Source organism: Corapipo altera, unplaced genomic scaffold (assembly GCF_003945725.1).
Source record: "Corapipo altera isolate COAL_440 unplaced genomic scaffold, ASM394572v1 61411, whole genome shotgun sequence".
Classification (NCBI taxonomy): Eukaryota; Metazoa; Chordata; class Aves; order Passeriformes; family Pipridae; genus Corapipo; species Corapipo altera.
This window is the reverse complement of record NW_020884875.1, coordinates 11,335,672-11,349,221: the sequence shown is the minus strand read 5'-3', so window position 1 is coordinate 11,349,221 and position 13,550 is coordinate 11,335,672. Positions and strand designations below refer to the sequence as shown.

General features: G+C 34.5%; 1 protein-coding gene across 4 annotated transcripts in view; it reads right to left on the bottom strand.

The window, feature by feature from the left end:
- The window catches only part of AP3B1 (adaptor related protein complex 3 subunit beta 1), a 151,516-nt gene that overhangs the window by 18,635 nt on the left and 119,331 nt on the right, over nucleotides 1-13,550 (bottom strand). For all 4 annotated transcript variants that reach the window (XM_027634754.1, XM_027634752.1, XM_027634753.1 and 1 more), the window contains exons 23-25: nucleotides 12,593-12,824; nucleotides 9,414-9,498; nucleotides 281-378 (exon numbers count right to left, since the gene is read on the bottom strand). In XM_027634754.1, the coding sequence (XP_027490555.1) occupies nucleotides 281-378; nucleotides 9,414-9,498; nucleotides 12,593-12,824 (415 nt within the window). The remainder of the gene's footprint in view (nucleotides 1-280; nucleotides 379-9,413; nucleotides 9,499-12,592; nucleotides 12,825-13,550) is intronic.

Genomic DNA, 13,550 nt, shown 5'->3' with positions numbered 1-13,550 from the left:
GGTAGGAAAGACATTCACATTTCATGATAAGAAGCCAAAACATTTTCAGCCAGAAGACTGTTTCAGGGTAAAGGGTGGGCTTTGTGCTTTTAAAGGCCCACTGAAAAGTTGTCATATTTCATTGCACATTCTTTTTAAGATATTTTTAAACTGCTTATTAGCATCAGAGTGACTAATACAACCACCTACAACTGGAAGCACTTGCTGTACGCTTGGAAACTGAAAGGCATACAGCCCTCTTCCCAAACATATTTAGTGATGCTGCTGAAATATTGCTCACCTTGCTCCTTCTTAAAGTCTTTCTCTGACATAGTGACAGGCAAGAGTAGTTCTCCAACAGGGGGTTGAATGCTAACATTGAAATGATCATCCTTTGTGCTAGGAAAAGAGAAATTACACAGAATCAACCAAGTGCTACAACGTGGATTGATATATACGTATCAGCTCCAAATTTTCTATGGAATCTTTAAAAAGTGTAAGAACTACCTGAATGATTCTTACTTCATTAATCTGAAAGCCTTCTACCTTCTTACATTAGTAAAGGTGATCCATTTTCTCCAGTACAAATGTAGTATTAATACAGTATGCATGGCCTTGCATTTCTGAAAATATTTCTTACTCATAAAATAATATTTCTTACTCATATCAATGTTTAGGGGTAATCTACAAGGCATCCCACTCAAACTGAATGCTTGCAAAGGACAAATTATTGTGCATTTTTACAAATTGTAGAAGAACTGTTATTCACACATCCTGTCATCAGTAACAGCTGTCCCAGAAATAGGCCTGAACATAGGAAAGGTATTTCAGACCAAAGAATGATTATTGTCTGAAAAAAACACAAACATGACAAACAATAAATATGGTAGTAAAAAAGAAATATCTTTGATAACTTCAACTTTGCAACATTTTGTACATTTAAACAAAACCGCACAGCATAGTGGCTGATACAAATGCACACCGGAAAATTGCAGAACTTGTGGCTGCTTTCTTAATGGCAGAGTTAAAAAGTAGCATCACTAGAAGCATACTACTATCAAATGCTATAGATTCCTCCTTAAGAAATAAATATCATATCGTGAACTTGCTCTCCCTATCCATTCACTTCTCTAAGCTTCCTACTATTTTGTTGTAGATTTCCTCAAGGCTACAGAAACTCAAGATACATTCACTCTGCTATGTTTCATTGCTACCTATTACTATAAGAGATTTGCCCAGCAATTCAGGATCAGTACATGCAGTCAGATTCTTTGTTAATGCTTTGAGGTCTGAGAAATTTTTAGAAAAGAACACTTTTTTTTAACTGATGTACCAAATAGTCAATACATATTGATTGCTGATATGGCTCAGATATCTTATTTAAATATAGCAATACAATTGTTAGAATGGAAAATATGTTTCATCAATTAACATCCATGGTATTTAAAATACCTTAAACCCATGTTACTCATTTTTTATAACTCTGCAACTTCAAAATTCTGAAACAAGATAGACTGATGAAAAAAGATTAATAACATAGAAAACATAGTTGTCTCCCTCCTAGAGATGTACGATAAGCCACCCAAAAACAGAAAAGCATTTTACAGCCCTATTACTCAAAATTCTAATACTTACCATAATTACTCATTTTCAAAAGCAAATGCTTAGGATCTAGTACAACCTTACTTTCTAGCTTCTGATGTGTTATAATTATGCTTATGGATGCAATCTCAAGTATGGGCTATTAAAAAAACCCCCAGCATTGACACTAACTTTTTTCACAACTGCTATTTAGTAAACATACAGGGAAACAATCCCTTCAAACCTGGCTAGTATTTCCCTTACAAAGAATCATTTATGAAATGCTGCTTTTAAAAGCAAAAAAATTATCTTTATTTCCGCCCTATATTACTTTAAATACCATCCATCTCTAAAGTAATTTTTATAATGAAACACCAGGAATTGTTTGATTGGTTGGCCTGGTTAAGTGCACTGTAAAATAAGAAAGAAGTATTTTTTTTTTAATTTTTCCTTTGAAAAGTGATTAAGAACTCAATCAGCTTAAGAGCTGATAGAAGGGTCTTTAATCAGCTGCCTCATTAATTTTTTGCTGTTTATACTACTACTTGGACTACAAGCCTAACACTTCTGGTAATACTTTCATTGGCACTGTTCAACTGATCATTCAGCCAATGTTATGTTTCATATTCAAGCAAGATGTGTGCTACATAATTCAGTAGGAAACAGCTACATTGTCTTGGGTACAATGATTCATATCTTTCATTGACTGGACATGCCACTTGTACATAGACTTGACTTATCAATTATTAGATTGCTTTAAAATGCTTATAATATTTTCACAATAAGAGGGAATAAAAGCATGAGCATAGCTTGGCTTTTATAGGGCTGTAACTGCTCAAGAGGACCACTTGACACCTCTGCTGTTAACAAACATTCCACTTCCCTTTTCTCTAGCGAATAAATAGCTAGTATATATTTTTTGATAAACCACGAACTCTTCATAGCCTACAAACAGAAATTCCGATTGCTTAGTGTTCTTCAAACCACTTAGTTCTTAATTTCACTTTAGTCAGCATCTGGTTTACTTTGTATTACTTTAATTCTAATGTACTTCGTAAATTTCTTCTTCAGCTAGAGAAAATAATTTTTCCTTACGGATTCTCTTTATCAGACATTTCAGAGGCTAAATATACAGGTTTTTTTTATTGATCTACATCTCTTCCATTACATCTTTATATATTAGAGAGCTCATAATATCTAATTTAACAAAAGTAATTAATAATTCTATAGAACCACAGATAATTCAGAAAGGCCATCAAGAAATCACCTGGTCCTACCTCCTGCTGAAGCCAGAGCCACCTTAGTTCACATTGCTCAGGGCCTTGTCTATTTGAACTCTGAGTATCTCCAAAGATGGAGATTTCATCGGACATCTAATGGACAAGTTTAATAATAATACTGAGTTTTGCAGTACAACTACTTAATTTCCTGCAATACCAAGAAAACTAAATTCTAGTGTATTTAACGCATTTATTTGTAATTTTAATAATATTATTAGCATAACTGATGCTTAAACAAAAAGCTGCAGAGGTGATTTGAAGCTTGAACATTAACATTTAAGAATCTGCTGAACAACTCTTTCAAGCTGCACTGAAACACCTCTCAGGTGGTGTTGCTCTAACTATCCTGGAAGTCAAGATGAAGAAGCTTACTGAAAAAAAACCAAACCAAAATTTTTCAGGCCAATGAAATGTAACTGTTTTCAGATTTCAAAAATTAAAGATTGAATTTTCTGACATTATCAAGTGCAACTGGTAGGTTACAGCCTTAGCAGGCTGTAACAAGAATGCTTAATGAGAAGTCCTCAGAAGGAAGTTCTAAAAGAATCAAACAACTGGGGATGTCCAAGAACAGTACCTTGCCACTAGTTTGCAAAATCTGTTTTGTATTTAATTGTGAACTTAGGGGCAAATAATGTTAGACATCATTACTCCTATTTATTCCTTAAAAACTGTTAAACTGTACATATTGTATTTTTAAAAGGCTTACATCACTTTCATGATTCAATTTCAAGGATCATACGAATTTATCTTCTGATGCACCCAATTAAGATGAACAGATGAGAGACAATAATGTTCCACAGGATCATAGGGAGACTTACTAGCTCCATGATAAATGACACTGCAGAACTAACATTCAACCCTTAAGAAGATGTGCAGTTTTAAGTTTTCTTTAGATGGCTGCAGCTGGACCAGCTAGCACCTGCCATTTGAAACCAGAGGCTATTCCCTCTCTCGCCTCTTTTTTTTAAAAAATAATTGGTTCCAAAGGGTTCCTGGGAAAGAAGCTCTCTGCCACAATATAAGACTTCAGGACAATGATGGCAAAATCTTCTTTAAAACTAATGCAAATAATATTAACACTTTTGAATGAGGTTTTTTAAGATTCCACAATAGTAGTGTTTAAAGTCTTAATTTCCAAGGCTTCTAATAAATTATTACTCTAACAGGAGACTGGGGAAGATTCTTCTTGCTCTTTATATTATCCTTTTTTGTTTCACTCCCAGTGGCTGCTTGTCCCAGAATACACTTATCCCAAACCAGCTTAATATTTTTGTCTTGTATTCAAAAGATCTCCAAAAACAATCAAAAAAGAATGGAAAAGGAAGAGCAACACAAAGTTGCTAAGTTACCGCAAAACAAAACATGGAATGGAGAAGTCTAAGAGACTTTGCTCATAGTCTTGCTGAGGAAAGTACAGTATCTGGCTTTTATGAGAAAAAAGGCCAAAGCAATAGAACAAATGAGAGCAGTTGCCCATGTCCAGCCTTGTTTTTTCCAGGTCAGTTATCTATCTCAGTATAATTGTTTTCTGGAATAGGGACAACCGACTACTTTAGAGTAATGAAATAAAGAGAAAAGTACCAGATTTCTTCTCCTACATCTATAAACAACCTGGTGATCTGCTGACAAAGCACTAGGAAAGAAAACAGCAAGAAGCATGTGAAAACGCAAGTGACAGTGTTGTGAAGACAGTCCTGCATCTCTAACGTTAGCTTTTAATATATACCATAACATATTCCACTACATAATTTTAATCAGATGCTTTTGTGCAAGCATCTACACCTGAATGCATGCTTGCACTCAACAGAAATACTGACTGCTAAGCAGCTGATCCTCTTCATTTACTCCACATTGCAGGTAGGAGTTCTGCTTGACAAGATTCTACAGCAACACAGACTGAAGTAAGTGAATTTCATGTTGCAAAAAATCTCTTCCTTGGAAAAAAAAATTTAGAGTAAAATCTTTTACAATAAGATAGAACCTGCAGAGAGCAGACTGAGAGAGCAGATAGAACCTGCAGAGAGCAGGTTTTCAAATTTCATTCATGGGATTTAGTTCATTTAAGAAAATGCTATATTCTTCTTGCTACACCAACCTCTTCTAGAGTAACCAGCAAAATATTTTCTCTACATAGTCCAACGCAGACGAAGTAATGGACAGCTTCCTTTTCTATCAGCATAACAACAGCAGAAAAGTATGTACATGGTCCTAGCCCTTCTAATGAACCGGAATATATGCAATGCCAATATAAGGTAGCCAGCTTGTGTTTGTAAAAACCTCTGCCACATATCACATTTTTTTCCATGACCTAATTATTCTGAAAAAGAATGGAAGGCATAGAAGTTGCTGCTTTCATTCCATTTCCCTTTCTTCTTGGGAGCTCTGATTGTATTCTTTGCACTTAAACCCTGAGAAAACTAGCAAAACAGATGCATGGCATGGACCCTTCCCCTACGCCAAGTGGTTTTAAAAAAACCTAAACAACACCCTACATATCATTCAAAAGAACAGGGAAAAGAAGAGAAGAGAACAGGTTCTCCAGAAGCTGTTCTTTCATGGTTTTGGAAACAGCCAAGAGAGTCTGTAAAGAGGGGATGAAAAGGGAAGAAGAGGTATAGACAAACTTTCTTCTTCAGCTTTCAATGTTGTAAAAAGGAGATCTCCCCTTCACCTTTCCTTATTCATCAGATACCTACAAGAAATTGGAGATTTGCCTACTGGGTTTTACAAATGCAGACAGGAATTCATAACACTAAATATATGTACACAAAATAGGATAAGGGCATGTATATGCTGTAACCTTCTGTGTCTCTATAACCTTCCTTGTCTTTTTTCTCAATCAAATTCTGACACAGCAAATCTTCCAAATCTTTGTTCAGACATCTCAGAAAACTGGTAAGCTGTGAGAAAGACCTGAGAATATCTGAAAAGTAGAAACAAGCAAGACAATAAAGATAGCATATGAGGTAGTGCTAAGGTAGCGATCACTAGGAGCTCAAGGATTCAAGAGAAGACACAATGATGTGGGAATCTTGAAAATCTGACAAGGGAAAAAAAAGTAATTGCACAGTCAGTGGAGTACTGCAGTTAGTTTGTTGCATCAAGGATATATTCCAACCTTTGCTCAACTACTCAACTTGCTCAACTTTGCTCAACTGCTCACCCTTTGCCTACCTGCTTACCTAAGGCTGAAGTCTGTTTCTGGGATGGTGAATATACTAAAATTTAATTAGGATTCAACAAGCTAGTAACCTACATTGCAGGTGAGTTAGCTAATAATAAATTACTTTAAGCTTCTAAGCTGTGTATATCCTGCTTGCAGAATGATAACAAAGTAACCCAAAAAGACAGAGCATCACTCAAAAAAATCTTTTAAAAGACCAAGTTCCTCCATTTATTCCTCTTTAACATTCTACTTGAGAGGCATTATCATGCAGAACACCAGTGTGGCTGAAACAGTCTGCCTCTGCAAGGAGGTGGCACAAGAAAAACAGCAATGAAGAGATATTCTCCTTACAAGTACATAGCGTGAACATTCTAATACACATTCCAAATAAATGCATTAGGCACAGTTTTCAAGTTAAGGAGTTTCACTTCTTTTTAATTAGATATGTGATTTTGGTAAGCTTTGCTTAACAGAAACAGTATTTGCGAGGGAGGTCTTTCAAAGCTCAGCCCTTCAAACCTCTCTTTAATGCAGTTTCTCCTTCGTTGTCCTTGAATCTGTACAACAAATTGAGAAAAAGATCTAAATATTTTACGGCTCTTGTTAGGTTTTTTTCTTTATACAGTTTGTATTCATCGAACCAATAGTACCACAGCACACCCCCTAGCAGAAAGGTAGTGTTTGCTATGCAAAACACACAGTCCATGATTGGCATCTAAGACCAATTGATCTACCCATTACCACTACGTCCCTACCCCCACAAGCTTTACTACAAAGCTATTGATTTAAACACTGCCGATCGGTTTCCATTTTCTGATTTTGGGCAGGCCAATTAAGAAAGTGAGTAATTGTGATTACACCACTTCAGGATCAATTACATTTGATGCAAGATAAAGTGCTCCTCTTAGAACAACATAAAGAAAATTGTTATGATCAGGAACACTTTACTGCTGAACATGCTTCTAACAAAAATGCAAAATAACTGACAATGTCTTTCACAAGGATATGTTAGTAGGAAATACAGGAATATCAACATATTTCGCACAGTATTTTGACTATATTTTGACTAACTTCTAGAAGTCATTCCTTCTTTTGGATAAAAGCTTTTTAAGAAATAAGACAAGTTAAAAAGGCTGCATCTGAGTTGTCTAAGACATTGCTCCCAAAATATCACACTGCAAAATTTCTTCAATGATATTGCAGATGAGTACTATTTTGAACAGCATATGTTTTCAAATAGCAAATTTTACGCAAAGAACATTTTACCTATTATTATACTATTTTCTAAGAACTAGTGACAAAGAAACAAGGCCCTATCAATTAGCAAAGGAACAAAGTAAGCAATTCCTATTCTTAATTTAATTTTAAACTTAGCTTGAGCACTTTGTCATTGGACTCACATTGTCTAAATCATTAAAATGAATACACCACTGAGGTCTGAGGCAAATCTATTTACAGTGATGTTACTCATAGTCTGGTTGGTGTTCAGGAATATTGATCTGTCTTGTTTGTCTAATAGGAAAATAATAAACAATTACTAGGCAATGTTGGAGAAAGTAATCAGTTTTTATATATCACTAATACAGCAGACCTCCCAAAACATAAAGGTGATGATCTGCATAAAATCAATGTGTTATGCTACATTGCTTATCCTCATCACTGCTAAGATTCTTAAATAAACGGTGTTTTGAAATCAAACCATTGGTATACTGAAAATATGTACTTGAAAGAAAAATATCTGCTCTATTTACAAAAAAAATGTTTCTGCTTGATAAAATGAGAATATTCTATTTTAAAAAACTCAAATATATTTAGGAAAACAGAGCCTATAATTTTGAAGCAATTTTGAAATTGCACTCTGTAGAAGGGAACTTCCTTGCCAAACAAACCTAGCATCAGGCAACAGTTCAAAGCTGTTTCCAAATTCCACAAATAGTATACAGACCAGCTATGACAACATGATGCACATAACCTACATGCTGCAGACATCTTGCTGGAGGTACAAATAGGTGTAAAATGACTATGTAGGAGTATCTGTTGTACTGGGAAAGGTTTGAGAAATGGAAAGAAAAAATTCAATAGTAAAACCTTCTTGCCCCTAGAACAAGCAATCTTATTTTAGCAGTACTTTTGGAGTCACTGGGGTACATTTCTATGATTAATATTTTCACGCTGTCTTTAATAAACTGTAAATTGCACAGGCTGTCCTTAGTAGCAGTACGCTAAAATTGCTACAGTACTTAAGACAGGGGTACAAAACTTTCTCAAAGGGTTTCCCTTAAACTGGATTGCAGAAATGTGAATGTCTCTTCAATATCTTTTTTTTGTACAGAACATAGAAAACAGTGATTCTTGCAACAAAACATGTAAAAACCCCATTATTTCAGAATGTGTAAAAAAAAAAAAGATGTGTAGATCTACATACTGCTGTTGCACAGTTTCAAAGACTACATAAAAGTGAACAGCTTTAAAAGAAGGTTTCCCCCTTCCATTCTTTTCCAGTGTTTGGACATCGCTACTATAAATTTACCATGTTTTCAAATGCTAGTTTATAACAGAATTCTCACTGGGTGAACAGGTTCCCTGTTATCCTAGAATGCAGAAGGAACTCATACAAAGGAGGACCTTGAACATGCCAATAAAAAGCACAAAAAACGTAAATCAAGAATGTAAGACAAAATCTAGTCGGCTAGCCAGTTACTTGTTTTCATTCTCTCACTATTTATTTAAAAGAATCTACAGCATGAGGAATAAATAAACTCTTTAGGCCAGCAAGTTTTGGGGTTGGTTTCATGCAGTCATGTTATATAGATCACAAACAGCCATAATAAGCACTTGAGGTAGTAAAATTGCTCACACTAAGTGCTTTTATGACTTTCAATTTCTTACAAGGCAGAACATACACAAAACACTACAGGAGAATAGTCAGACCTGACTGCTCCTTTCAAGAGGGTGTTAATAAGAAGAATCCCAAAAAGAGCAGAACAATAAAAATAAAGCTGAAAAACAGAGAATAATTCTAAATCAAAAGAGGACTGAATGTTTCTGCTTAGTATCATTTACACTAAGGGAAAAACTATGCCTCCCAAACACAATGTGTCAAAGAGTTTTTGAGTGTAAACAAATGACTTCAAACCTAGATCTGGGCTTACTATCAAATCTGTGTTTTGAGAAGCAAGTGCTAAAAAAAAATTGAAGGCTGAAGAAAACATTTCATCTAATAGTAAAACTGAACACTAATCATGTATTATTTCTCTAAGAACATGTTGGGTATACATCATGTTATGAGTTTTGTTTAATTCTCTAAATATTTAATGAACAGTATGACTGCTATTGGCAAGTAAACTTCCAACAAACACTACTTTTGCCTTCCAAGAGCCAAAAATTACCCTCCTCTAACTCACCATAACTGGAAACTGGCTGTCTGAGTAGAATCACAGAAGTCAATACCCATTGTAACGGTAGTGGATCCTCCAGGCTCAAGGCACTCTAAATGAAGAGATTTGTAACAGGTAAAGTATCCGTGCAAGGCAACAGAAGACCCCAGATGCAAACAGTCAAACTTCATTAATTAAAAACCTATGTTAACAAACCCCAAAAATCTCCATAAGAAAAGAATCAGCAGCTGTAGTTTTATTTCAAGTAGGTGTCACCAAAATGTCACACTTAGACATTTAAGTGTCTTGGATCCCCCCTCCCACACAGTTAGTGCACATGAAATGTTGCCATTTCGATCTTATAGCTCTATCAACAAAATAAGGATTTGTACTAGATAACTGAAGAAAATATTTTATAGAAAAAAACATATTGAAGTTAAATCCTTTTACTTGTGTACAGATCCAGCACTGAGGTTTCATTTTCAATAACACCAGTTTGCACATTTAGTTAGTAAATACCAAAACACAACAACTACTATTAAAATTTACATTAATACACATAGTAGTGGAAAAGGAGCTGAACTTAAACTATTTCATAATTACTGTGTTTTACTTATGTCTCAATATTCCAATTGCATTAGTTGGAAGGGAGAAGAAAGATTATAAACACAAAATGGAAGACCATTTTGTGCTATACAAGCAGTATATATATATATATATATATATGTGTGTGTGTGTCACAGACACTCTTGACAGTTAAGATATCAAGAGATATTATCATTCTTAGCTTCTTGACTAAATCACTACACTATTTCCTTAATGTTGTAAAGACAAAGCTTTCTTTAAAGGCTTTTTCTTTTAAGGTCTAAGTAGAAGTATTAAAAACACGCACCAAAGTAAAGTTTGACTTCTCAAGATTACAACAAAGAAAAGCTAAAAGCACGGTTAAAAAAGAGGAATTCAAATAAAAAGAATTGGACAGGCAGAAAAATGTCCAATTTCCAGACTATTCATAACATATCTGATGCTTTTCAGGAACTGAAAAGTCGGCAACTACTCCATGACAAAAGGAAACAAAATTTAACAATATCAAGTTTGGAAAAATACGGAAACATGGAGTTGATGCAGTTAGGCAGAGTCTAAACTAATGCTAGTGAATGAATGAAAAACAAAGTATTCCACGGAGTCTGTGTAAAGCAGTGAAAGATTACAGGCTCCAGCTCAAATTCAGAATAAACTTTACCAAAGTCTTTGAGCTTAATGTTTTCAAAGGGGATTTCAAAGGGAATTAGTCAACAAGAAAATGTGCAGGGGAACTTGGGTGAAATAATTTGGACCATTTCTACTGGAAAAATCAGGACAATTGCTAACAGTAATTGCAGTGAGTGAGGCAAAACTAGGTTTATACTCCAGTAGGAATACCTGTCTACACTGACACTTCTCTTGGTTCTGCTGGGCAAATTATAGGATGTGTTTTCCAAATGCTGGAAACAGAATAAGAACAGGGTATATGAACTTTGTTCTAGATAAAGTGACAAAGAATACCAAAAATTTGCATTTAAGCAAGAAAAGTAATATTTTTTGAAGGAACTACAGATAATGTATAGCCGATTTTCTGCAGAAGAAATCAAAAGCTTCACAGGACAGATAGCACAATGTCCTTCTTGGAGAAATAAATACTTTAAAGGGTAGGATTGTTTTGTGGAGCTCAAGAAATCTTAAGTGGACAATTTATTAATTCTACTTTTTTTTTCTCCATGGTTTTTATGTGAGACATGTGAATGCTACTTTTAATTGACTGTTACTGTGGGTATTGTACCTCCTGATCCAATCTACAGTGTTACTAGATTTCTACTTGTAAGCCTTTGTGCTTTATTTCTTTTAATGTTTTAAAGGGAGGGATACACAATAAAGCTGATGGTCAAAACTAACTTGAACTCAGAACTCTGAGCAGGACTTCTTATCTTGAGGAATTAATATAAAAACCAAATTATTATTATTATCATTAATTAGTATTAAAACAAAGATTAATACAGTTCCTAAACATAACTGTCTTGATAAAGCATATCATTACCAAAATGGAAACAGTTCCATAATTTTAACTCTGAAATAAACTGTAGCATTGGACAATTCGGTGTAAATCTGTATAACCTTTACAATGTTAAAAAAATAAGTATTTTAATAGCATAGAGTCATTTAATACCAACAGTCTTAACTACTTAAAACAAAGAATACTCTGTACTTCACTATTGTGCTTTAAAAACATGTTTCTGTATTCTTCTAATGTGATATAGATTCACATAATAATGTAGCTCATTGAAGGAGAAGAAATGTGTCTAAAGAAACAGGAGCTTGTGTCAAAAAGGAGCATGTCTGTCCTTCCCATTTGTATTATGAAATAGGCATTTTCGTTCCTTCCAACTACACCACAGTGTCCTAAAAAAAAGAAAGCAGGTTGCATGCACAGATACTACTCTTGAATAAAAGTTACTATGATTTGTGTTCTTTCTCAGGTTTTATACTCCTTTCCACTAATAGAAATTTAGCAAAAAAACCCTTGTAATCAGATAGAAAGTGAAACAACTTAGGTTTGGGCTGAATGCAGCATTGCTTTCTATCCAGTCTAGGCAGACACACTTTGTGGAAGTATGGTAGATATAAGCTAAACTAAAACATACACTCCCTCTCTACTGCCATAAGCTCACAAGGGAAAAAATGACAATGCTCCGAGCCACCAAAATACACATTACATCTACAAATTTACTTAAAGCTTGGTAAGAAACAATTGTGAATATATAAATCCTCATTCTTAACAATATCCCATAACACACATTCTAGACTATGGCTGTCAGAAAATCAACGCTTGTTGGTATACAGAAAAATTTTATTGTATCAGCTGGAAGAGTTGTAATATAATTGATATTTGAACAAGCAGGTAAGCTTTCAGGCATGGAAGTTCTGATCTAAGGAATTATTTTCAAAGTCAAATACAAGGGAAGCTGAATTAAATTTTTGTTAAAATCAGACTAGGAAACTATCTAGGAAAAGACAGTTGCATGAATGTGTGTATGTATTCCTAATACACATGTATACATACATACACACACACACATATATACATATGAGTATACGTTTGGCTACGCAAAAACACTTTCCTCTATTTGAAATTTTAAGAGTCTGTATTTTTAAAGATAGGATATGATTACCTATTGGATTAAACTCATGCATCCTCATGCCTGGAGGTAATTTCTTCCCCTCAATGTGAATATTCTCTATCTTCTGATCGGTTGTATTTGTTACTGTCACTTGCACAGGTACCATATGATCACCAAAAAGGCCTGGTTGTCTTGAGAAGTGATAATGAGCTGCTAATCCTTTTCCACTCATTCGATGAAGCAGTTCATATGTTTTTGTTGGCACAGAGACTTGAGAAGTGACCTGTTAAGTACAAAACAACAGTTGGTAAATGTAAATGAAGAACAAATAAAATAACAATTAAATATTGCACTTTTCACTCAGTTAGAACACCTGCTTTCAAGTTAGAATTTTAGTGAACCAGAAACATGTAAGGACATATTCAAATGCATAAAAAAATTGCAGTAATAGATATCAGATAACAGAGCCTAACATTTCTGGTGCTGAGAAAAAGCAGCGTCAACTTCTTTGTTATCTGTCTCACTTTCCACTATAGCATCTTTTCATTTTTTTAACTCTACAGTTATCTATTAAATTATCAGGTTTTTTAAGAGTTACAGTTAGAATAGTTATGTTTTTTCCAGCAAGAAACATTCTATGCATCAGAACTACAGCGTGACCCCAAGCCCACTGTGTAATGTGAAAGTGTAGTGTGAAATTGTCTTCTACTTCTGTTGTTAAAACCACAAAAAAAAAGTTGCCAAATAATTACACTGGTGAAAAAGTAAAAATACAGTTATAAAGAGCAGAAGGATGCTGCCACTTTTTAAGCAGTCCTGCCGCTAAAAGCAGTAAGAGAAATCCCAAGGATGTTTGGGTCCATTCTATCCTGCAGAAATAGCATGAAAAAAGATATTCAGTGTGCAAACATTCCCAGATACTACTGATAAGGAGATCTGTAATCATGAGCTCAAAAGTACAACACTAAGGCATATGCAGAAATCTGCATAAAAGTGAATCTGAATTCTT